The sequence below is a fragment of the Pristiophorus japonicus genome, chromosome 14 (assembly GCF_044704955.1).
Source record: "Pristiophorus japonicus isolate sPriJap1 chromosome 14, sPriJap1.hap1, whole genome shotgun sequence".
Classification (NCBI taxonomy): Eukaryota; Metazoa; Chordata; class Chondrichthyes; family Pristiophoridae; genus Pristiophorus; species Pristiophorus japonicus.
The window spans coordinates 134,527,487-134,551,176 of record NC_091990.1 but is presented as its reverse complement, the minus strand read 5'-3'; the positions used below and the strand labels follow the sequence as shown (position 1 = coordinate 134,551,176).

General features: G+C 46.4%; 1 protein-coding gene across 3 annotated transcripts in view; it reads right to left on the bottom strand.

The window, feature by feature from the left end:
- LOC139280121 (1-aminocyclopropane-1-carboxylate synthase-like protein 1) overlaps positions 1–23,690 on the bottom strand; it is an 88,292-nt gene that overhangs the window by 11,423 nt on the left and 53,179 nt on the right. For all 3 annotated transcript variants that reach the window (XM_070899642.1, XM_070899644.1, XM_070899643.1), the window contains 6 exons: positions 23,369–23,466; positions 20,556–20,633; positions 16,419–16,519; positions 10,506–10,595; positions 5,454–5,499; positions 1,682–1,823 (listed from right to left, as the gene is read on the bottom strand). In XM_070899642.1, coding sequence (XP_070755743.1) covers positions 1,682–1,823; positions 5,454–5,499; positions 10,506–10,595; positions 16,419–16,519; positions 20,556–20,633; positions 23,369–23,466 — 555 coding nt within the window. The remainder of the gene's footprint in view (positions 1–1,681; positions 1,824–5,453; positions 5,500–10,505; positions 10,596–16,418; positions 16,520–20,555; positions 20,634–23,368; positions 23,467–23,690) is intronic.

Genomic DNA, 23,690 nt, shown 5'->3' with positions numbered 1-23,690 from the left:
TTGCTTGCTCTGATCCTTCAAAAACTCAGTGGAGCAGCAATTGACAGAACTAACCAACTAAAACAGCATTTTGATGATTCCAAGATCTTTCCAACACATACTCTGGCCTGAATCCTCAAGCATAGATTGTGCCATTAGGTAACTGATTGATAGTTACTAGACTGATTGCTAAACTATAAAATGCAAATCCAGAGAGTTAGGATTGCAGGATGTAATTTTACAAAGTTAATACATCACTTGTTCCACCGGGCACTAAACATGCTTATATTTCTAGTGAATGAATACAAAAAAAAGTGGGTAAATAGAATCTTCCAAGTTAAGTAAGAAATTATCCTGCTAATTATTAATTTAAGAAATGTAGCTATTTATTTATTGACTAAGAGGTTAGTAAATAAAGCCCAGTAAAGCCTCAGTGGGTGATTGGACCCAAACCCTCCAGTTGATCCTTGGCCACATAGAGCAGGAAGATGCCTTCTGTGAGAGGTGGGTGCTGGAGGGACTGGTGTGCATCATTTCAACAAGGAACAGAATTTTAATTTGATTTAACAAAGGTTCCCTTAATCTTTAATTGTTAATTTATGTTTTTTGGTGCTCACCCCCCCAAAAAAAGAGGGCACTTGATTGAAAGTTACTTTAAAATAGATGTGCTGAGTTAGCGAATCTCAGTGTAGGGTGACCATATCTTTTACACCAAATCCGGGGACACACAGGGGAGGGAGCACAGCAAAGTATCCATGATGGAAAATGTAGATTGTGCAGCGTAGCGAGGCAAAGTATTTTAGCAGCCTATGTTTTAACAATTGCACATATACAATACAAATACAAAACAAATGTGCATATAATTACTGTGGATGTGATGTCACACTATTGAAGCCCATTCAGACACAGCCCAGAGATGCCCGACTCCCGATCACCCTCCCCCGGCGCCACACCCCGATCTCCCACCTGCCCCGACCCCCATCACTCCCAATCCCCCACTGCAGCGAAGTTTCCTGAAAGTTCAGCTGTTACACCAGTTTTACACCAATACCTGCAGTAACGGGAATATAAATTAGCACACCCAGGAAACTTGTGTGTAATTCCCAACATGAGAAATTGAAAGCTAGGGTATTTGGGGGTGTATTTCACGAACCGGGGACTATTCCGGGGACATTGTTTGCCTGGGACTGCCCCCGGAAAACCCCATCTCAGCAGCATAATGATAGACTGGAGGTGTTACAATTGGCTTCAGCGACCCTAATCTAGGAAGGAAAAACTAAATAATCAGCCAAGATTCCCACTCCTGATCACTATCCAGTCACCGCTAGTAGAAAGTGTATGTATGTGGACATGATTGGGTGAGAACAGGACTCAGCTTGACTGCAACAACCTTCATAATCTAACAACGTGCTGACATACACTGTATAAGCTCATACATGAGGAATGGTACGTTTGTTGAGGTCACAGAGCCACTGGTGCATGTAGAACTATAGAGCAAGCACCTTCAGGACAGGAGTCGGGAAAAAATGAGGAAAGACCTAATGGGATGTTTCAGAAAAGCAGATGATCTGTCTGACATAACAGCTTTGCAAGAGGCCTCCAATCCATGCATGACAACAACCTACATGAGCTCACTGCTTATTTGACACAAATATCCCACACAAACATGGAATAAGGCAACTTTCCACTGAGGTAGACTTACCTCGGTCTCTCAGTAACTGTGCTACCATATGTTGCGTGGGACCTGGAATACCATGGAAGTACGACAGCTGGCCAAGGGCACTGATAACATCTGTATTTTCAGTGTACAGTGTACCTACTCGAATTCCACTGGCTGCAAAATCCTAAGCAATGATAAAACAGGTTTAATTTATATAGTTCCTATGCTGCTCCATTCCCCCTCACCCTGCTTTGCCATGTATTTTTACACAACCTCCTTCAGCAAGTAGGCCAAGCAGTAGGTCAGCAGGCTCTCTGCAATTTATAAGGAATTGCCATCATTGTGCTCAGTCTCCAGGATGTGCACTTGATGAGATTCAGTATTAGTTTCCTTTATGCCCAGGACTAGATTTTGTTCCTGGAAGAATCACCAGTGAAGAGATTCATTGCAAAGCATTATTGATGGATTGAAATATAACTGACCCACTATTTAAGCCTGCAAGAACAGATTACTAGGTCAACAGTCACACAAAAGTAAAACTCAAGGGTTATTCCATCCCCAACATTCAATTGGGCACTTGGTAATGTCACTATATTTAAAGCCCCAACATCTGGACACATATGACCTAATAATTCTCTAGCTGCTCAAATTGGAGGTCATAAACCACGGGGGCCGAATTTGATGACACAACTGCCGGCTGTCGCCGAGTTTTCTCGGTGGTTTCCCAGTTTTTTCGGCGCTCTCCCCTCCGTGGGAGATTGGTGAGGCCCTCATGCCGGCGGTTTGGAAGGACCACTGGGGAGCGTCCGCTGGTGTGCGCCGGCGTGCAACGCAGAAAAAGGTCCTCCTGCTCACTCCCTCCCGAGATTTATCCGAGCGGGTCCTCCACTCTTGCAGAAGAAAAGACCACTGTGTGGAAGCAGGTCTTACCTGGACGGAAGGTATGAAGACCTGCAAGAAAAGGTAAGTGAGAATTTTTTTTTTTAAACTTCTTTTGCAGCGATTTTGTGTAAAAGGATCCTCTGAAGGTTTTGTGTTTTTTTTGTTATTTATTGTTTTTAAACTCATTTTTTTTGTGCGTTCCCCCCTCCTTAGACCTGACTCCAGCCTCGGTGTAACTTTCTTCAGGACTGCATTTGCCGTCCAGAATCACCCCTGCCACCTAGAATCAGTGTGTTACGCCCATTTTTGCCGCCGGGCGCTTTTTTGCTCCTTTTTTGACCAATCTTCTGCCCAAAGTACCGTCACGATCTTAGCAGTCTTTTCGACGGTAAACGGGCGGAACTTGCCTTTGATCAATTTCGATCCCCAAGTCATTTACACCAACAGCTGTTCAGCGGTTACGTTCTGCCAAGCTGAGGATTTATAGAAGTGTTTTCTACCAACACATATCTGAAACACAATTTTTTCCATTTGTGCAATATAACCTCTCAGACGTGGAGATTTTAGATGTAGATATAATTAGGTCCTATTACTATATCATCATCATAGGCAAACGAGGATGACTTGCTTCCACAAGAGTTCACAGATGTTTCAATGAAGGACCCGATGTTCCAGTCCTGAACTCCAATTGAAGGGGTGGAAGATGCCTGTGCATGGATTTTTTTTAACGTGTGGTGACCGTTGCACATTGGCCACCACATGGGTTTGACAGAGCTAGGTCTTTATCCAGTGGTAAGGGTTAACCAGGACGACTGGAGACCTGCTCTGCTGCATGGACCGAGTGCACACACATATCGCAGTGTGGGCTGGCCTGTGCTGCCCCTGGGCCCTCAGCTCTTCTGGGCCCTGTACCCTCATTCGCCGGGCCCCTGCGTGGGCTACCCCGACCTATGAGAGAACACCACCGCAGGTCGGGAGTATAAGAGCTGGAGCATACCACTGCAGCTTCCGGCGCGAGCCGACACAAATGTGCGACGGCTTTGAGGTGGGCGACTGGGTGACGTCATCAGGACCCAGGTCGCCGTTTGGAGTGTGGGCAGAAGCATTGGCGGGGCCATGGTACAGCGGAGGAGCGGGAAGGTCATATTACTATATAGGCATGTTAGGTCAAGTCCTACTTATTCACAGTGATAAATACTATTTTTGTGAAAATAATTGTAATCTTTTCCTTCACCTCAATCTTGTAATTTTAACAGGCCTGCTGTTACTTTAATAAAACTTAATTTCCAAATTTTTGACCTTGGCACCTCTGCAATAACATGATCAATATTAATTTAAAAACTTGCTATTTGCTTTCTCCCATTTACATTTTTATCCCCATTCTCCTTGGGTCCTTGCTCCACTTCTGAGCAGGTAGATAGACAATCTGCTCCAATCTCTCGCAATGTTTCTCACCGCCATGAGGAAACTTTGGTTACTTAGCCTTGGCTTACCGCCAACCTTTCCATGGGAAATCATAAACAGTCACAGCAGTGAAACAGGCCAATAGACTTCTAAATCCCTTTTAAAAAGAGTTGATGGACTCTTCTTCAACAATAGATTGAGAGAAAGAATTCTACCCTTTAAAGATGTTTTTTCTAACCATCTCTATCTTACATTTCCAGCTAAGAGCATGTGGCCATCAAAGTGGTTGGTAATACAGGTGCAGCGTTGACAATCCAGAGTTCCGAAATCTGGAACACCTCCTCCACGGCGGGGCCCCGCCCGAACACCTCCTCCACGGCGGGGCCCCGCCCGAACACCTTCTCCACGGCGGGGCCCCGCCCGAACACCTCCTCCACGGCGGGGCCCCGCCCGAACACCTCCTCCACGGCGGGGCCCCGCCCGAACACCTCCTTCACGACGGGTCCCCGCCCGAACACCTCCTCCACGGCGGGGCCCCGCCCGAACACCTCCTTCACGACGGGTCCCCGCCCGAACACCCCCTCCATGGCGGGGCCCCGCCCGAACACCTCCTTCACGGCGGGTCCCCGCCCGAACACCTCCTTCACGGCGGGGCCCCGCCCGAACACCTCCTCCACGGCGGGGCCCCGCCTGAACACCTACTCCACGGTGGGGCCCCGCCTGAACACCTCCTCCACGGCGGGGCCCCGCCCGAGGACCTCATCGATGGGGCCGGCCAACCCGAACACCTCCTTGGCGTGGGACACACCCCCTCCTTCCTGACATTCCAAAATCCAGAAATACCAGATTCATGATGTCAGAAAGATGATCGAAAGTCCAGAATAGCACAGAATCCGGAACGGCCTCGGTCCCAAATTCTTGACGCTGCACCTGTATTACATAGAATTTATGGCACTGAAACGGACCATTGGGTCCATGCCGGTGTTTATGCTCCACACGAGCCTCCTCCCACCCTAGTTTGTTTAACCCCATCAGCATATTCTTCTATTCCTTTCTCCCTCATCTACTTGTCAAGCTTCTCCTTAAAGACATCCACGCTATTTGCCTCAATCATTCCATATTGTACCAAGTTCCACATTCTCACAACTCTCTGGGTAAAGCAGTTTCTCCTGAATTCCTTATCGGAATAAATGAAATATAACAGAAACGTTTTTTCCTGGATTGAAATTCTTTTTTCCCCAGTATAAAATTCTCTGCGCCATTTGTAGTCACTTCGTACAAACAATAGCAGTAGCATATTTCTGGGTTCCACCATTGCCATTCTGTCAGCTGCCTCTTCTGACTTTGTTCCCAGATGAATCCAGCAGTGACTGGAAATCCATCATGTGAGGCACATACCTGAGTGAAACCGCTCTCTGGCATAATATACCATGGTGCCAACTCACTGTTCCACCTTGCTGCTTCAACACATTACATTCATCTCATGCGTTCATACAGAATTAACCATTAGTTTCAATGCATGCGTTACCTTGCTAAATCCCCACATCACATGCGTTCTCATTGGATCAGGAAGCCTGAAAAATAGTGTCATACAGCCATGAATTCAGAATACTTACATGTAAAAAAAAAATAAAGCAACACAAAAATATACTAAGCAGCACAAAATAAAATTAAGGAAATATATAGTATAAATTTGTTGAATTTTCAGGTAGAGAAGATAAAAATCACAGTCTGGAGGCCAATCTACGATTAATGTAAATGCAATTATTCCCACTCCCATATAAACAGTAACCAAAGTAGCAAAGTTAAATCAAAAAGACTGCTCAGGCAGCACGCTGTGCTACATTGTGCTGGACCTGCACCATCAATGTTCTGGCATAGTCTCATTTTACATAAAAGAGTTGTCACAGGTCTAAATTCAGCATAATGTAGTCAGACATAACGGTAACCAAGCATGAGTGATTGGATTTCTTTTAGGTGGTTTTGTTATGTATCCTAGTTTTGCATCACCCAAGAGGGAATTTCAAAAGCGATGTGACTATTTGTACTAACGATTTTCTCGTCCTCCGGAATCCGACCCTGCAGTGGGGCCCCGCAATAGGCCACGATGATTCTGACCACGTTGCCCAACTGAGCCACAAGCCGACGAGCCCCGAGCCCCCCACCGAGTCCTGAGCCCCTGCCGGGCCCCGAGCCCCCCACCGAGTCCTGAGCCCCTGCCGGGCCCCGAGCCCCCCACCGAGTCCTGAGCCCCTGCCGGGCCTTGAGCCCCCCACCGAGTCCTGAGCCCCTGCCGGGCCCTGAGCCCCCCACCGAGTCCTGAGCCCCTGCCGGGCCCTGAGCCCCCCCACCGAGTCCTGAGCCCCTGCCGGGCCCCGAGCCCCCCACCGAGTCCTGAGCCCCTGCCGGGCCCCGAGCCCCCCACCGAGTCCTGAGCCCCTGCCGGGCCTTGAGCCCCCCACCGAGTCCTGAGCCCCTGCCGGGCCCTGAGCCCCCCACCGAGTCCTGAGCCCCTGCCGGGCCCTGAGCCCCCCACCGAGTCCTGAGCCCCCCACCGAGTCCCGAGCCCCCCACCGAGCCCCGAGCCCCCCACCGAGTCCTGAGCCCCCCGCCGGGTCCTGAGCCCCCCACCGAGTCCTGAGCCCCTGCCGGGCCCTGAGCCCCCCCACCGAGTCCTGAGCCCCTGCCGGGCCCCGAGCCCCCCACCGAGTCCTGAGCCCCTGCCGGGCCCTGAGCCCCCCCACCGAGTCCTGAGCCCCTGCCGGGCCCTGAGCCCCCCCACCGAGTCCTGAGCCCCTGCCGGGCCCTGAGCCCCCCCACCGAGTCCTGAGCCCCCCCACCGAGTCCTGAGCCCCCCGCCGGGTCCTGAGCCCCCCACCGAGTCCTGAGCCCCTGCCGGGCCCTGAGCCCCCCCACCGAGTCCTGAGCCCCTGCCGGGCCCTGAGCCCCCCCACCGAGTCCTGAGCCCCTGCCGGGCCCCGAGCCCCCCACCGAGTCCTGAGCCCCCCACCGAGTCCTGAGCCCCTGCCGGGCCCCGAGCCCCCCACCGAGTCCTGAGCCCCTGCCGGGCCCTGAGCCCCCCACCGAGTCCTGAGCCCCTGCCAGGCCCTGAGCCATTGGGAGGGAGAAGGGAGCCTGGTTGGGTGGAGAAAGAGAGCTTGGTTTGGGGGGGGGGGGGGGAAAAGAGAGAGAGCCTGGTTTTTGTGGCGGGGGGGGGGGGGGGGGCAGTGGGGAGTGAGGGGGAGATACAGAGACGCTGGGGGGGGGGGGGGGAAGAGAGAGAGCCTGGTTTTCGTGGTGGGGGGGGTAGTGGGGAATGAGGGGGAGAGACAAAGACGCGGGGGGGGGGGGGAAGAGAGAGACACACAGGGCGGAGGGGAAGAGGGAACTCAGGGAAGACGGATCACATTCACACTCACAACCTATTTCCCGGAAAGCTCAGTGTGTCAGGGACATCGTTGGAGTGGATGAAATCCAGAAGTCACGACACTGTCACTATTCACTTCATACCCAATAAACCTGTTAACAATCTGTACACAATGGCCCATCTATGGCGGCGCGGGGGAAGGGGGTAGTGGGGAAGGGTAAGGTTGCGCTGGGGTAAGGGACGTCGGTTGAAGCTTGGGAGGCTTTTGTTGGGTTGTTCGAGATCTGTCCTCTATGGCTTCAGAAGTCAGAATAGATCAAATTACAATTTGCAAAGTCAGTGACAACTTGGGCTGGGCGGTTCCAGTTACACCTTCCAGAGAGACAGCAGAGTGTGGCTTATCCTCCAAGGGGCCAATCAGCAATGTCATATGATAATGGAGAGCCAATCAGAAATACAATGGCCAAATAGTTGTGTCCTTTCAAAAGGTACTGATGAGAAAGAAAAAAAGCTTGCAATCAGATACTTGAAACAGGCAGGTCAGCAAAGATGCTGTTGATGAAGGGGCATACTTGCTACTTTGGGCTAGGATTCTCTTAGGTGTTTTTAGGTAACTCTGCAAGCCAATGCTCCAGTGAATAGAATGGTCCTACCTGGACAGGCATCAGGAAGCTTTGTGGTTTTACCTCTTTAAACTCTAGCCGTATACCTGTGTACACTTAAGGGCCTTAAACCTGGACTCTAGCAACCTGAACCTAAACTCTCTATAAAAGAAAAAAAAAGACTTGCATTTATATAACGCCTTTCACAACTAACCGACATCCCAGAGCGCTTTACAGGTAATGAAGTATTTGTTGAAGTGTAGTCACTGTTGTATTGTAGGAAACACGGCAGGCAATTTGCGCACAGCATGGTCATATGAACAGAAATGTGATAACGACCAGATAATCTGTTTTAGTGATGTGGACTGAAGGATAAATATTGGCTACGACACTGGGGATAACACCCCTGCTCTTCTTCAAAATAATGCCATGGGATTTTTTACGATCACTTGAGAGGCCAGATTAACGTCTCATCCGAAGGACAGCACGTCCGTCAGTGCTGCACTGGAGTGTCAGCCTATGTGAGGGTAAGGGAAAACGTGTCTCTATGGGGGAAGAATGTGCACTCTGTATCAGAAAAACAGAAATTCTAAGTGTAGATTTCTCAGTCGCCTGGTTCAAGACTCTTAAAAATGATGATGGGCTTCTGTACATATCAAATTCTAGATGATAATGAACATAAGAACATAAGAATTAGGAAAAGGAGTAGGCCATCTAGCCCCTCGAGCCTGCTCCGCCATTCAACAAGATCATGGCTGATCTGGCCGTGGACTCAGCTCCACTTACCCGCCCACTCCCCGTAACCCTTAATTCCCTTAATGGTTAAAAATCTATCGATCTGTGACTTGAATATGTTCAATGAGCTAGCCTCAACTGCTTCCTTGGGCAGAGAATTCCACAGATTCACAACCCTCTGGGAGAAGAAATTCCTTCTCAACTCGGTTTTAAATTGGCTCCCCCGTATTTTAAGGCTGTGCCCCCTAGTTCTAGTCTCCCCGACCAGTGGAAACAACCTCTCCGCCTCTATCTTGTCGATCCCTTTCATTATTTTAAATGTTTCTATAAGATCACCCCTCATCCTTCTGAACTCCAACGAGTAAAGACCCAGTCTACTCAATCTATCGTCATAAGGTAACCCCCTCATCTCCGGAATCAGCCGAGTGAATCGTCTCTGTACCCCCTCCAAAGCCAGTATATCCTTCCTTAAGTAAGGTGACCAAAACTGCACGCAGTACTCCAGGTGCGGCCTTACCAATACCCTATACAGTTGCAGCAGGACCTCCCTGCTTTTGTACTCCATCCCTCTCGCAATGAAGGCCAACATTCCATTTGCCTTCCTGATTACCTGCTGCACCTGCAAACTAAATTTTTGGGATTCATGAACAAGGACCCCCAGGTCCCTCTGCACCTCAGCATGTTGTAATTTCTCCCCATTCAAATAATATTCCCTTTTACTGTTTTTTTTCCCAAAGTGGATGACCTCACACTTTCCGAAATTGTATTCCATCTGCCAAACCTTACCCATTCGCTTAACCTATCCAAATCTCTTTGCAGCCTCTCTGTGTCCTCTACACAACCCGCTTTCCCACTAATCTTTGTGTCATCTGCAAATTTTGTTACACTACACTCTGTCCCCTCTTCCAGGTCATCTATGTATATTGTAAACAGTTGTGGTCCCAGCACCGATCACTATGGCACACCACTATCCACCGATTTCCAACCCGAAAAGGACCCATTTATCCCGATTCTCTGCTTTCTGTTCGCCAGCCAATTCTCTATCCATGCTAATACATTTCCTCTGACTCCGCGTACCTCTATCTTCTGCAGTAACCTTTTGTGTGGCACCTTATCGAATGCCTTTTGGAACTTCTAAATACACCACATCCATCGGTACACCTCTATCCACCATGCTCGTTATATCCTCAAAGAATTCCAGTAAATTAGTTAAACATGATTTCCCCTTCATGAATCCATGCTGCATCTGCTTGATTGCACTATTCCTATCCAGATGTCCCGCTATTTCTTCCTTAATGATAGTTTCAAGCATTTTCCCCACTACAGATGTTAAACTAACCGGCCTATAGTTACCTGCCTTTTGTCTGCCCCGTTTTTTTAAACAGAGGCGTTACATTAGCTGCTTTCCAATCCGCTGGTACCTCCCCAGAGTCCAGAGAATTTTGGTAGATTATAACGAATGTATCTGCTATTACTTCCGCCATCTCTTTTAATAACCTGGGATTCATTTCATCAGGACCAGGGAACTTGTCTACCTTGAGTCTCATTAGCCTGTCCAGCACTACCCCCCTAGTGATAGTGATTGTCTCAAGGTCCTTCCTTCCCACATTCCTGTGACCAGCAATTTTTGGCATGTTTTTGTGTCTTCCACTGTGAAGACCGAAGCAAAATAATTGTTTAAAGTCTCAACCATTTCCACATTTCCCATTATTAAACCCCCCTTCTCATCTTCTAAGGGATCAACATTTACTTTAGTCACTCTTTTCCGTTTTATATATCTGTAAAAGCTGAAAAAAAATCCAAGTACAATACTTATTGTCAAAGTAGCAAAGTAACGATCACATTTGCAATATTTAATGTAAAACACAAGACTCACCTGTCAAAGCTGAGGACACTTTGGAATGAACCCACGTCACCAAATACCGTTAACATGTACACCTCATCCACAATTACATGCAATTTGTATCTACATCACCAAGAGAAAAAATAAAAACAGTATTTAATCAAGTTACATAAAAACCTCAATCAGTTCAAAGAAAAGTTTTTATTTTTGTATCCAAGAGAGCTAGATATTTTGTTTATAAATGGCGCAGGAACACCATGGGGTTGAAATTGCCCCCCGCCCAAAACGGGCCGCTCCCAGCCTGTTTCAATGGTTTTTACCGCAGCTGCTGTTCAGGTCGCCTCGAGTGATATTTGTCTCTTTCTTGTTTTTTTCCCCTTGCACCGGAACTCGATGGTAATTGGGGCGGTTACAACACCTGGGGGGCGGTGCGGAGTCACCGCCGCGATGACGTCATCACGGCGCCGCATCACCACGGCTCTCCCCTTCTCTTAAAGGGGAGCGCCTCCGCGATTGTTAAACTTCGGTCCACTGGGCCACCAAGGAGGGATTCGGCCGGGCCAGCGGCCTGCCACCTAAGAGGGGGTGTCAGGCTGCCTGTTGGTGGCCCAGCCAAACCCGGGGGCATATTTTGTCGGGCCAACATGGTAGTCGGCCGACAAAAAAAAACATGGCGGCAGCGCACCCTCCCCTTTAAGGAAGCCGCACCGATGCAGAAGGCCACAGCCTCACTGGGCCACTGGGATAAAACAGGTTTTGGCACCGCCGGGCGGTGCCGAAGATTTTCAGAGGGGAATGTTGCTGCTGGGCGGGTTAGATCGACGGTGCGCACGGTGATGACGCGCTTAAGACGGATCGGCAGCTACGGAGCGGTATGGGGGGGATCGAAGAATCGCCGGGAAAACTCGGGAGGGCAATTGAGGGGGCTAGCACTGACTGTTATGTATTGCCCAGGTACATTCAATGTATAAGTACAATGGTGTGCCACAGAGGGCGCTGTGGTGGGAGACCTGAAAGTACCTGCAAGACAGAGTATAAAAGGCTGCCCACCACACCTGAGAGGCACTCTGGAGTTACACAATAAAGGACTAAGGTCACAGCAGTTACTACAACACCAGACCGTGTGGAGTCAGTGATTTGAGTGCTACATACATCACATTGGCGACAAGGACACAGACGAACTTCACGCAACCATGACTACTCTGGGCTCACTAAAGGATTTTATAGTGGGCAATGATTGGGAGGCCTTTATGGAAAGGCTTGAGTACCACTTCACAGCAAACGACCTGACGGCGGACACGGATGCAATGAGAGCGAAGCGTAAAGCGATATTGCTGTCCAGTTGTGGCGATGAGGTTTACTGTCTCGTCAGGGATTTGCTGGCACCCGCGAGCACCAGGGACAAGTCATATGAGGAGCTGATCGCACTCATTCGTGACCAGTTGAAACCAAAGGAGAGCATCCTCACGGCCAGGCACAAATTCTACCATCACTGCAGACCTGAGGGCCAGGATGTCACCAAATATGTTGCGGACCTCAGGAGACTTGCAGTGCTGTGTGATTTTGGCACACACCTTGACGAGGCGTTGCGGGACGTTTTTGTTATGGGGATTGGCCATGAGGGCCTCCTTCACAAGCTGCTAGCCACTGAACCCACAGTCATCCTGACAAAAGCCATCACCATCAGCCGGGCATATATGACCTCGACTTGCAGCACCAAGCAAATGATCCACACAGTCTCGAACCCGGCAGGCACTGTCCACAGGATTGCGCCCACCACGGACAAAACTGCAGAATGTGGCTCTGCCCGGGGCAGAGAGCACGGACCTCGGGGTCCTGGAACTCAGAGTCCGCTGAGGGGGGCCAATCAAGCAGCACCATGCTGGCGCTGCGGAGGAAGCCATGGGGCTCACCGGTGCAGGTTTGCGGAGTATACGTGCAATGCCTGCCACATTAAAGGCCACTTTCAGCTTATGTGTAAAAGAAATCTGACTCACCATGTGGCTGAGGAGATGGGGGATGATCCACTGTTCAGCGAGGCACAGGCAGAAGAAAATGAGGCGTTAGTACTGTATATGTGTAGCGACGATTCGCCCCCAGTGATAATGGAAATAAAAATTAACGGAGTCCCAGTGAGTATGGAAGTGGCCACTGGATCGGGTCCGTCGTTGATGAGTCAGAGAACTTTTGATAAACTGTGGGTCAACCCAGCTGCACGACCCAAGCTGGTCCCGGTCACGGCAAAGCTGCGTACCTATACCAAGGAACTGATACCTGTTCTTGGAGGGCGGATGTGCAGGTATCTCACGGGGGTGAGACGCACGGTTTACCTTTGTGGGTCATTGCAGGCGATGGGCCAACGCTTCTCGGCAGGAGGTGGATGGGAAAGGTCCGTGGGAGCTGGGAAGACTTCATTCCTCCACAGACTGCTGCTCCCCGGGTTCCCAAAGAGCAGCGCCGACCGAGCTGGAGCTGCAGCCTAAATCCACACAGGCGACAGCAGCCCAGAACTCCTGACCTCAAGCAATCCTGCAACCTCAGCCTCCACAGATCAGCAGACCCTGGAAGAGCAGTTTTGTAGGTGCGGGCCGGTTGCTGGGGTGCGGACTGGCGGGGCGCTGCGGGCGATGAGCGGGAGGTCCATCGATGGCCGGCGGATCCAGGGGGCCCACGCAGAGAAAAAGTCGGGCGGAGGTAGCGGCTGCGATGGTGGTGGCCATGGCGGCCGCAGGAGAGGCTGCTACGGCGGCCGCAGAAGGGGTGGCAATTGCGGAGATAGCGGTGGGAGCGGAGGCTGCGGTGGCGGCTGGCGTGACTCAGGAAAACGCGAGCCAGAGCGGCAGCAAGTACGGAGGCCGCCCTCACAGGGACTGTGACTGATCGAGTCCAGGGAGCCACTTCTGCCAGAGTCAAGATGGGTTGCTCTGGGCCGTTTTTCCCCTTTCTTTCTTCTTTGTTCCCTCTGTTCTTTCTTTGCCAGCGAGCTCAAGTTGATGGTGAGCCTCATGGCAACAGAGCTCTGCAGACAAAGGCCAGCAGAGCAACTAAAATGGCGGCGCCCAAGGGAAGCCTCGTGGGAATGGAAATGCACCCGGGAGTCTTCAAAGGGCCTTACACCGTTGGCGGTCCCCACAATGAGACTTTTGTAAGGCAAGAGTGAGTCTAAATGAGCTGTATGAATGTAGAATTATGACTTATAATAAGAGTTAATATTTTAATGCTGAATGGTTACTGTGTTTAAAATTATGGATATGAATTACGAAGAGAGTTAATACCACGAGGTACAAGTAAAAGGGATATGGATCCATGACTAACGTGACTAATGGGCTAATGCGGTTTTCGATTTAGGTGATTCATGCAATGGTTCAGCGGCTGCAGATGAGCCGCCAAAGCGACTATTTTCTGAGAACAGAAGCAACGCACCAGTTGCGATACACTGTCTCAGAGCAGCCCAGTACCTCGGGCAAAAAGGGGCTGTGTACCGCCACCGTACCTCACCCAGAGGAACTGGGATTAAATAACTGTTCAGTGTACCACATATTATATGTACCGTACAAATGTACCGTCTATGTATACCTGCTTTCTGTTGGAGGTTATGCTCATGTACTTTATCCACCATGTAAGGACTGCAAATACCACAGGCTTGCACCGGATCACAAGCATAATCTCCACATGGGGGAGAAGAGGGAAGTGGATGGTCATGGGCTCACACTCACAAATCAACCAAGACGAATAAGGCCGAGGTCACCGGCAATGGCTTTTGGAACTGGCGGGGGGAGTGAGATGTTATGTATTGTCCAGGTACATTAAATGTATGGTTACAACGGTGCGCCACAGAAGGCGCTGTGGTGGGAGACCTGAAAGTACCTGCAAGACAGAGTATAAAAGGCTGCCCACCACACCTGAGAGGCATTCTGGAGTTACACAATAAAGGACTAAGGTCACAGCAGTTATTACAGCACCAGACCGTGTGGAGTCAGTGATTTGAGTGCTACATAAATCACACTGACCATTCCACGAAAAGTCGGCCGCCACTCTCCCCGCAGCGTGGCCGCCGATTTGCGGCGGTAACAGGCCTTAAGGAGAGGGGCAATTTCGCCCCCTATGAATTTCGGGCAGGAACCAGCAGCACCAACCAGAAATCAGCATCACTTAAAGAACAGACCTTTCAAGGTTTCCTGCTCTTCTGCTCTGAGATGTAAGAACATCCAAAATGGAACATGTCTCTTGTCGAAGTATTGAGAAGCTACTTTAAATGATACAATGTTGAAGCATATGGAGGTAGATCTTGACTTTGTGTGTTAGTGTAAACTGGTAATAGCAAGGCAGTAGCCAGTTTTACATTTCTCCATCTTGAAGTCTATATCTTGGGAGAGATGGAAAAGGGGCTGCCGGCATTTTACACTATCGCACAAAATCAAGATTTACCCCATGATGTCTATTTATGCCCGAAAACAGCTTTAGTTTCGGAAATGTTCCAATTTAACCCTTTCTGTTTTTCTCGACCACCACATTGCAGGACAATCCACTGAATATATATTGAACAAGTAACTTGCTTTGAGGTCTCTATCAATACTAATCTGTGTAATTAGCCCCTAGGAACTGCACAAGAGTGGCTTGTGGGGGTGGGGAAGGCAGAACCAACTTCTGCTTTCCCACTGCCCCCTTATGGACAAGCTCTACTCAGTGCCTTCTGACAGCACTTCCAAAGTCAGGTGGGGAAATTACAAGCACAAAACTACATCCTATTATTCCATGAGCCAGCATGAATTAGCTCAAATGCTAATTCGGGTGTACTTAACACTGAGCAGATCCTTCTACTAACTTGAAGTAATCTAGAATACAGTAGCCAGAAATATTTGTGAGTGTGAAATTGAATCAGACTCTGGGCTCAAAATGATAATATTTTTTGCACTCAAACATGCAAGAAAATAACCTCAATCTCATCAGCACACAATAATAATCTGTATCCATCACAGATAGTGCGTGGTGAGGTGGTGGTGGGGTGGGGGGAGGTGGAGATGGGAGTGTAGAAAATCATTAAATACTCTATGTAGAATAAGGGACAATGGTGGTAATTGTTGCAGGTCTTCATCAGCATAGGTGAAACCACTGGCACAAGACTCCCAAAGCAAGCGCTCTACTCGGAACTCCTCTCAGGCAAGCGAGCCCCAGGTGGGCAGAGGAAATGTTTCAAGGACACCCTCAAAGCCTCCCCACTGACACCTGGGAGTCCCTGGCCAAAAATCGCCCTAAGTGGAGGAAGTGCATCCGGGAGGGTGCTGAGCTCCTCGAGTCTCGTCGCCGAGAGCATGCAGAAAGCAAGCGCAGGCAGCGGAAGGAGCGTGCGGCAAACTTGTCTCACTCAACTTTTCCTTCAGCGACTGTCTGTCCAACCTGTGACAGAGACTGTAGTTCTCGTATTGGATTGTTCAGTCCCCTAAGACCTCACTTTTAGAGTGGAAGCAAGTCTTCCTTGATTTTGAGGGACTTTCTATGAATGAATGAGGTGAAACCACTAGATCCCAAAAAACATTTTAGCTATGATAAAGATTCAGGCTAACAGCCACTACTGAGGGATGAATGGAATTACAAATAAGTGCAAAATACATAAGCTCAAATATGAAAAATATTTAAGTCCAGAATTATTTTCTGAAATGAAGTGAATTATTTGAAAATCAAAGCTGAAGAAAGAGCAGGAGGATGTAACAGCATCATTAAACAGGTAGTTAAAAAAAAAATCTCATTGGAGTTCATGAAAATAAAAGCACATCATTTTCATATTCTGGAACAGATACAAACTGTGAGTCTGTGGGGGATTCACACTATCTGATTGCTAACCATTTTTGTAATTTTAAAACACATTCATCTCCTTACAAACCTTCATTGTTGGTCTAGCCAGAGATCGTTTAGGCCTCTGTCTCATAGTTCCAATGGATATCTCACCTTTTAGCAAATTCAAGAAATTCTTTCATTTCTGTTGCTGAATAAATATCACCCAAGGGATTGTGGGGGTTTGTTAGAATCATGGCTGTGACCCTGGTGCCCTGTGGTTACACAGAAAAATTATTAGCCCCAATACAAAACAACCTCCCACAAAAAGCTAGTCCAAACAGAATGAAGATTTTAGGATTTCACTGAATTTAAAAAAAAGTAACATCAACAAAATTATCCCTTCCCTTGAGTCGAATACTGTAATGCTAATTACAATAACTAAAATATAAAGTCCATCAAAGAATCAGAGATAGATTAACATTTCAGGTTAGACCATTCATCATGCTTGAAATTTTTCTCTTTTCAGATATTGATAAACCTGCATTTTCCAATTTTGTTTCTGATTTACAGCATTTCTCATCTTTGTTTTTTTCTCTCGAATTACATAAGATATTCTGAATAAATCATCAACAACTTGCATTTATATGGTGCCATTAACATAGTAAAACGTCCCAGGGTTCTTCAGAGGAGTGTTATCAAACATCTGAGCCACATAAGGAAATATTAGGACAGGGGATCAAAAGCTTGGTTAAAGAGGTCGGTTTTAAGGAACACCTTAAGGAGGAGAGAGGTAAAGAGGCGGAGAGTTTTAGGGAGGGAATTCCAGAGTTTAGGGCCTGGGCAGCTTCGCATCTAGTGAACTCCAGCAACCACAGTCAGTCAGTCTTTCAATTCCTGTGGATTTCATTCGGAATGGCACCATCGCTGGGTGGACAAAGCAACTCAAAATTTTATTTTGGAAATACTTAACAGCACTGAATTAATCCTATGCAAAGTTTAGTGACAAGACCTCTGTGTATCAAGTGGCCGAAATCAACATTGGTATGCTTAATTTTTGACAAGTACATTTCCCAACTGGACCACCCACAGTGCAGAGAGACAAGGCCTCTGATCTGGAAATGATCCAAAAGCAACACAATAAGAGTTGCAAACTAAGTGGGAGATTTCCTTTCAGGATGCCAAGTGCAGGCAATCCACTGAGGACATGAAAACAACTGGCAAGAGGTTGAATAGAATTGTTAAGAGAGTTGTTGGGGTTTTCCTCAAACTTTTGAGTGAGCTAGAAAATACCCATTGAACACAGTTAAAGCAAACAGTATATATTGAGGCTCGATTGAGTGGTGATTTTCAAAACTTGAGTCAAGAAACCATCGAAGCCCAGGCTGCACAGAGACAGGACTGAAGGAGGCTATTATCAGTTGACATTGTTAAATATAAATCACTCATCCGTTAATTTTTCAGAATGCATTAACCTGAAAATATGTGAGACAGACTCTCTCACATTACACTGCCATTGTTAAAAGCAGAATCTTTCACTGAAGGGAGCAAATCGGCAACACTGAATGAGGAGCTTAGACTGAACCAATGTTTAGTTACATTGGGCCCAAATTTAGCCCTCTGGTTTTGTCGGCGCACCTCCGAGCTCCCCAGTGACATTTTACCTCAGAAGCAGCGGCAAAAAAAATACTTGTGATCATGGCCGATTCTCGGACTGTCTGTGGAGCTGGCGTGGCGCAGAACAAAGAGAAGGGCGCGGAGCTAGGTCTGTGCGCTGAAAACAGTGCCGGGACCTCTGCACATGCGTGCTAGAGTCTGCACACATGTGCAGTAGCTCCTGGCAGGCTGTTTCTGCAAACGTGCGCTGCAGGCTGTGTGGGAGGGGCCGAAGCACACTGTCCCTAGCCCTGGCCAAATGGGCTCCCTCATCGGCGGCCCGCTGCCTTCCCTAAGGTAGGATTTCTATTTTTTATTTGATATTTACTGATTGATTTTGGTGCTTTAGGTGCAGGGTTCCTTCTATTTTTTTATTTGTTGTTTATTGGTTGCTTATTACTTTGGTCTTGGTGCGTTAGGGACAGGGTTCCTTCTATTTTATTTGTTCATTAATTGCTTATTACTTTTTGTGCTTTGTTTGGTGCTTGGTGGTGCTTTAAATGTAGTTACTTGCGCCGATTCCTTAACTGTAAGTAAGGTCTTTCTGTGCGGACAAAAGTGGACACATACACTGCCCTAAGTTAGTTTAGTACAACTTTTTTCTGGCCAAATTGGCATAAATGGTGTAAGTGGCCGGGAACGCTCCCTTTTGAAAAAAAAACTGACCTAACAAAAAACCTAATTAACTCACCTACACTGGCGCAAATTAAATGGCCATATTTGCAACTAAAAAGATACACCAGATAAATCAAGTTGCACCAAAGAAAACGGTGCAACTCATGGGGAAATTTGGGCCCATTGGGAAGGCAATGATCATAATTCTAATACCTGTATTCTGATGACAAACTAAGTAAAAATTCACACACAGGCATCTTCCACCCTTTAATATGTAGATCGGGATCTGGAATATTAGGTCCTACATTGAAACATCTATGGACTCATTCCTTTTTGGCGTGGAAGCAAGTCATCCTCGTTTTGAGGGACTGCCTATGATGATGATGAAGTTTAGCCAGTGAGGAATAGTTAGTGAATAGATGGTAAACCGAGAGGCAAAAACAATTTTTTAACACAATTGTTTGTAATGGAATGGTCTTCAAGAGCTATAGATCAGATATTTTGAGCTGCATTAGAGATTTTCTCCAAACACAGCATTAAAAAAGCAAGCAAACTATCGGGGCTCATTTCTAGAGGGATAGAATTGAAAAGCAGAGAAGTTGCGTTGAACTTGTATACATCCTTGGTTGCGCATGGCTCTGGTCACCATATTATAAAAAGGATATAGAGGCACTTGGGAGAAGGTACAAAAAGATTCACAAGGCTGATACTAGAACTGAGAGGATATGCTTAACAGAAAAGTCTGAACAGACTGGGGCTATTTCTTTTAGAAAAGGGAAGGCTGAGGGTTGAAATGATAGAGGCCTTTAAGATTATGAAAAAAATAGAATCATAGAATTGTTACATCACAGAAGGAAGCCATTCGGCCCGTCGAGCCCATGCTGGTCTGGACCTAAACCTTTCTGCCTTGCTATCTCTTTCCTCCTTTAAGACCCTCCTTAAAACCTACCTTTTGGTCATCTACTCAATTATCTCCTTATGTGGCTCGGTGTCAAATTTTGTTTTATAACGCTCCTGTGAAGCACCTTGGGATGTTTTACTACATTAAGGACACACTATAAATATAAGTTGTTGTTGATAGCGTAGATGTAGAGAAAATGTTTCCACTTATGGGGAGTCTAAAACTAGGTCATAAATATAAGATAGTTACTAATATATCCAATAGGGAATTCAGGATAAACTTATTTACCGGCAGAGTGGTTAGAATGTGGAACGTGCTATCTCAAGGAGTAGTTGAGGTGAATAGCATCGATACATTTAAGGGGAAGCTCGATAAGCATGAGAGGGAAAGGAATGGAAGAATATACTGATAGGGTTATTCTGCTCCTCTCCCAAGAAGCATTGTGCAAGGAGCAGTAAATCCTTAAATTTACCCCTTTACAGTCTACTTTTCCTCCTCCAATTACATAGGTCATTGAATCAGACTTTTACCTGATGTACCTAGCAGTCCAAGCATGTCAATTTTGAAATGTATTTCAGAAATTGCTCATAACATTTTAGTGAAAAATCAGATAATGCATAAATGTAAGAAAGAATTAAATGAATTGATCATTGTTTTTAGATGAACTAGAAACAGATTCAAAAGAAGCCGAGACTGCTCTCAGATCACGAATCAAGAGGAGAGAAAATAAACTGCAGGGCAATTACTTCTAGGCTTAAGTTAGTTAAAAATGGCAGATTAGGCACATCAACAGAAAGACCAATTGTACTGCTTAAAGGTTCAATTACTTAGACATCAATACATTTGTCAACTTTTGTATCAGCTTGTTCACATGTAACGAACCTTTGATATAATGTGTTATTTGTTCTGTAACAGAAAACAGCATGAATTGGCCAACTGAAACTATAGATATGGCACAATCACCGCAGAATATAAATTTTTTTTTTAAATGGTACATTGAATTGTGATGAATGTTCTGTTAAATTCCCATCCTCGCAATCCCACTTTAAAAAAAAAAGGTAATTCTGTAATTTAAATTAAAAAAAGATACTACCCTATTATAGGAATAACGAACATTTCTGAATCACTCACTCACTCACCTGTAACTGTGCAATTTGCATTGATTTTTCAAGCTTTCCCACTGTTAGTTGAAATGGACGCGTGTCACCATCAGTCATCTAAAACAAGGCCATCAGAAGTTCATTGCAAGACCTAGGTTTACACCTACAATTTTCTACGTAGCAGCTCCCTAATGTTCTGTGGGCTATACAAGGAAGGGTGCAGGCAACTACAGGTCAACACACAGGGCTCACTCACAACTGCATTGGCAAAACCTTATGGGCACGATTCAGTCAGTTAGGGAATTGCGGTTGGTGGGGTAAGAAGAGAATTAAATTAAAAAATACATCTCCCCACTTGATACTAAGGTGCAGGATAGGTTGTCAGTCAGACAGACTTTGCCGGAATGTGGAGATTCCAGGAGGGTGAAAGAGCAGTTGTGTAATACAGTGAACCACTACTAACTGGCTAGCAAATGTTTTGATCATGTTTACCAGTCACATGGCGATATTAGTTCAACAAACATAGAATCATAGAAATTTATGGCACAGAAGGAGGCCATTTAGCCCATCATGACTGTGCCGGCTGAAAAAGAGCTATCTAGCCTAATCCAACTTTCCAGCTCTTGGTCCATAGCCTTGCAGGTTACGACACTTCAAGTGCATATCAAATGCCTTCAAGGACGTCTTAAATGCGATGAGGGTTTCTGTCTCGGCTACCCTTTCAGGCAGTGAGTTCGAGACCCCCACCGCCCTCTGGGTGAAAACATTTCTCAACTCCCTTTAATCCTTCTAACAATACTAAAGAAAAAAATGAAAGAAAAATTTGCATTTACATAGCGCCTTTCACAACCACCAGACATCCCAAAGCGCTTTACAGTCAATTAAGTACATTTTTTGAAGTGTAGTCACTGTTGTAATGTAGGAAACGCAGCAGCCAAGTTGCACACAGCAAGCTTCCACAAACAACAATGTGATAATGACCAGATATCTGTTTTTGTTATGTTGATTGAGGGATAAATATTGGCCAGGACACTGGGATAACTACCCTGCTCTTCTTTGAAATAATGCCGTGGGATCTTTTACGTCCACCGGAGAGAGCAGATGGGTCCTCGGTTTAACGTCTCATTTGAAAGATGGCACCTCCGACACTCCCTCAGTACTGCACTGGAGTGTCAGCCTAGATTTTTGTGCTCAAGTCTCTGAAGTGGGACTTGAACCCAGAACCTTCACACTCAGAGGCGAGTATGCTACCAACTGAGCCAGGGCTTACACAAAATCTATGCCCCCTGGTTATCAACCTTTCCGAAAGAGGTGCTTCGTATACACTCTGTCTAGGCCACTCATAATTTTATACACCTCAATTAGATCTCCCCTCAGCCTCCTCTGTTCCAAGGAAAACAATCTTTCCTCAGCTAAAATTCTCCAGTCCTGGCAACATCCTCGTAAATCTCTAGTGCAATCACATCTTTCCTGTAATGTGGTGACCAGAACTGAATGCAGTACTCTAGCTGTGGCCTAACTAGTGTTTTATACAGTTCAGGTCTAACCTCCCTCCTCTTATATTCTATGCCTCGGCAAATAAAGAATAGTAATCCCCTACGCCTTCTTAATCACCTTATCTATCTGTCCTGCTACCTTCAGGTGTCTGTGGACATGCACTCCAAAATCTCTCTGTTCCTCTGCACTTCTCTGTTTCCTACCATTTATTGTGTATTCCCTTGCCTTGTTAGCCCTCCCCAAGTGCATTACCTCAACCCAGATTGAATTCCATTTGCCACTTTTCTGCCCACCCGATCAGTTCATTGATATCTTTCTGCAGTCTACATCTATCTCTTCACTATCAACCACACGGCCAATTTTTGTATCATCTGCAAACTTCTTAATCATGCCCCCTCCATTTAAGTCTAACTCATTGATATATATCACAAAAAGCAAGGGACCGAGTACTAAGCCTTCCAGTCACAAAAACACCCGTTGACCCTCTGATTCCTGCCTCTGAGCCAATTTTGGATCCAACTTGCCACTTTCCCTTGGATCCCATGAGCTTTTACTTTTCTGACCAGCCTGCCATATGGAACCTTGTCAAAGGCCTTGCTAAAATCCATGTAGACTACATCAAATATGCTACACTCATCGAGCTTTTTCATTACCGCCTTAAAAAATTCAATCAAGTTAGTCAGAAATGACCTTCCCTTTACAAATCCATGCTGACTGCCCTTGATTAATCCGTGTCTTTCTAAATTATGATTAATACTGTCCCTCAGAATGTTTTCCAATAATTTGCCCACCAATGAGGTCAGGCTGACTCGGTTTATCCCTTACTCCCTTTTTAAACAACAATACAAAGTTGGCAGTCCTCCGGCACCACACCTGTAGCCAGAGAGGATTGAAAAATGATTGTCAGAGCCTCTGCTATTTCTTCACTTGCTTCTCGTAACAGCCTGGAATACATTTCATCTGGGCCTGGGATTTATCGACCTTCAAAGATGCTAAACCCTTTTATTCTTCCTCTCTCACTATGTTTATCCTGTCTAATATTTCAAACTCCTCCTCCTTAACTACAATGTCTGCATCGTCTCTCTCTTTTGTGAAGACAGATGCAAAGTATTCATTAAGAATATCTTCTAAAACAAAACTTGATAAGGTTTAAATTCCTAATACATCATTGCTCATTACATGACTCGGGGCGTTAATGGCAAAGATGAACCTTTAGGTTACTCAGTTGCTTAGTTTTCATTCACTCTAACGGAAGTTCAGCGCCTTGGACAAGTTTTACAAAGTACAATTACAAATTATGAGGAATCACAAAAATCCAATTTTTAGGCTATTTGCTTCTTATGTGATCTCCTTACTTTGCTTTCCAAATGCACAAATTGTAGATTGACTGCGCTGTAGAAAAAAATATCGAACTTGATAACACCATAGTATGGAGTAGGTAGTAGGATTCTATCTGTCAAAACAGAAGTGGAACCATGCAGTTATGATTTTAGTAAAATAAAATGACAGATGATCAAAAGACAAACAATTTAAAATTCAATTAATCTTTAGCCTGAAAAATAAACTAGCTCCATATACCAGTACATATGAGTATGTGTTAATAGTGATACAAATTAGTGATCCCCACGACAAAATATATTTTCCCACTAAGCATCCTAGGTTAGGAGCAAGTGGGGG